General features: G+C 49.1%; 1 protein-coding gene across 1 annotated transcript; it reads left to right on the forward strand.

The window, feature by feature from the left end:
- The first annotated feature begins 718 nt into the window (after nucleotides 1–718).
- ndufa2 (NADH:ubiquinone oxidoreductase subunit A2) lies at nucleotides 719–1,089 on the forward strand. The gene is made up of 2 exons (XM_037687193.1): nucleotides 719–860; nucleotides 933–1,089. The coding sequence occupies exons 1-2, from the start codon at nucleotides 734–736 to the stop codon at nucleotides 1,022–1,024; spliced, it is 219 nt and encodes a 72-aa protein (XP_037543121.1). The 5' UTR covers nucleotides 719–733; the 3' UTR covers nucleotides 1,025–1,089.
- The last annotated feature ends 1,277 nt before the right edge of the window (nucleotides 1,090–2,366 follow it).

A 2,366-nucleotide genomic window follows, 5' to 3' on the forward strand; every position in this document is an offset into this window, starting at 1 on the left:
ATCCTGTATGCTCCACACTGGTTTGTCGTCATTATCTGCATCGTTTTATGTCTATATTCTGATTTACCTCATTTTGTATTTTGCTGTGTGTGTTACCTGTTGTTCTGTCTGTACAGCACTTTGGTTGGCCTTGTTGCTGTTTTAAGTGCTTTATAAATAAAGTGGTTTGGTGTGTTGGATAGTTTTCAGTCACCTGAGCCGCGGTGAACAACGATGATGTAATGATGATGAAATAATGCTGTCGTGTGAAGGTCGAGAAGCAGCGAGTGCTCAAAGGTAAGACTCTAGATTACTTTGTGGTTTTTGGTTCCGCTGTTCAGGACAAAGAAACGCCGAACTGAAGATGAGTGGATGAGCTCTAATGACCGAAGGAGATGGTGTTGACAACATGCTAATGCTAACACAAGCTAAATGCTGCCGACATGAAGTCAGGAGGCTTTTAGCTAGCAGCAGAAATGAGTTCTGCTTCAGAGGTCAGAGGTCACTTCAGAGTTCGTCTGTAAAACTTCAGTTCTCCAAAACATCGGGAACTTGTGGAATTATTTTTACTAATTCAAATCTTTTTACACTAACTTTTATGTACACGTGCACAAATCACATATTTATTTTACAGGGTTACAAAACTGATTCACAAATACCAAATAAGACCCGTGTGTGCCTCCAGAACCACCTGAGGCTCTGTAACAGCTTAAGGAGCACAGGGAGTGGGCGTGTCACCAGTGGGCGTGTCCTGATGTGTGGTCCATCTTTCAGAGACTTTGTGGAGCACAACTACGTGACCCTAAAGAAGTCCAACCCAGACTTCCCCATCCTGATCCGGGAGTGTTCTGGAGTCCAGGCCCGGCTCTGGGCCCGATACGGTGAGTCCTGCTGCTTGGCACCGTGGGGACTGGGCTCGGTTCTTGGGACTGACTGTCTGTTTGTGTCCTCAGAGCTGGGGACAGAGAGGAGCGTCTCCGTGGACAACATGTCAGCGGATCAGATCGCCATCACTCTGCAGAACCTGGTCGGGTCCAAACCTTAAGCCCCGCCCCCTCTCAGCCAACCCCCTCAGTGTGTAGATCTGAATAAAGATGTAGCTGGTTCTGATGACGTGTCTCTGCTCTCAGTTTATCGGGTCTCTGCTTGGTTCTGGTGTCACTGGAACTGGTCTGGGTCGTGTTGTTGATTGTTGGTGGTTCTACTGGACCAACATGGGTCTGAACCAGAACTGCTCCGTATTTCAGAACCTGCAGCTTTGAGAACTTCTAACCAGAACTCTGAAAGGGTCCAGAACATCTGACCAGAACATCTGAACTGGTCCAGAACATCTGACCAGAACAGAGTCTCCCAGACTTCAGAAGAACTTTTGGCAACAAACGAGTCGGACTTTCAGGTAAGATGTTAAAACTAAGGTTGGGTCCAGAACTTTGACAGGGTTCCAGCAGAAACCAAATTCTCAGACAAACCGGGTCAGAACTACAGATCACTGTTGGTTTCCAGGTAAACTGGGTCATGGTCACCACCTCAAGTGTCATCCAGGTGGTCCAGGCTCTGGAGGGGCTGGGACCGGATCAACAACCTCCTGACTGACAGGCAGCTGTTCTCTGACGGACCGGTTCCAGACCTGTTCTGTGTCCAGTCTTAGTTGTCCTCACTGCACATCTGGACCTTCAGGAACTCAGACCTGGACTTTGGAGCAGAAACAGAACCTCATCCATCCATTTTCTTCCACTAATCCGGGGTCGGGTCGTGGGGGTAGTAGCTTCAGTAGGGAGGTCCAGACTTCCTTCTCCACAGCCACTTGGACCAGCTCCTCCGGGGGCATCCCGAGGCGTTCCCAGACCAGCTGAGATCCACCCACCTCTGCTCATCCCGAGCACTGCTCCACCAGAACTTTTTAGATGATTCAGCTGCTTCTCTGGTGGGACCGTTCGAGCTGAGCCGGCACCAAAACGTGACGCCAGAACACCCTCGCTCACTGATTGGTCAGGGGGCGGAGTCACTGGAGGAGTCACAGATCCTCCATTTGCAATTTCTCGTAACTCAGAGCAGCAGCTGGATCTATTTTAAAGATTTAAAATCAATAATGACATCACTGTGTTTAATTCTGAAGTCCAGGAGTTTGTTGTGTTTGGTGACGACAGAATTCAGAGCGAGCGGAGTCACCGCGGAGGATCATACGAGCTGCAGACCTGATGAAGCACGAGAGGCCGGACCCCGAGCCCCGGCAGGCGGGAGGACCGGGACGGAGGGTGGAAACGTTTTTTTAAACATCTAAAAAAAGTTCAATCTGGTCCTCTGGACATTCAAAAAAACAAAAAAATGTAGAAACGTTTCGTCTCTCATCCGAAGGACTTCCTCAGTCTGAGGAGCTGTATTCAGCT

Source organism: Nematolebias whitei, chromosome 14 (assembly GCF_014905685.2).
Source record: "Nematolebias whitei isolate Nwh7 chromosome 14, NemWhi1, whole genome shotgun sequence".
NCBI classification, from domain to species: domain Eukaryota; kingdom Metazoa; phylum Chordata; class Actinopteri; order Cyprinodontiformes; family Rivulidae; genus Nematolebias; species Nematolebias whitei.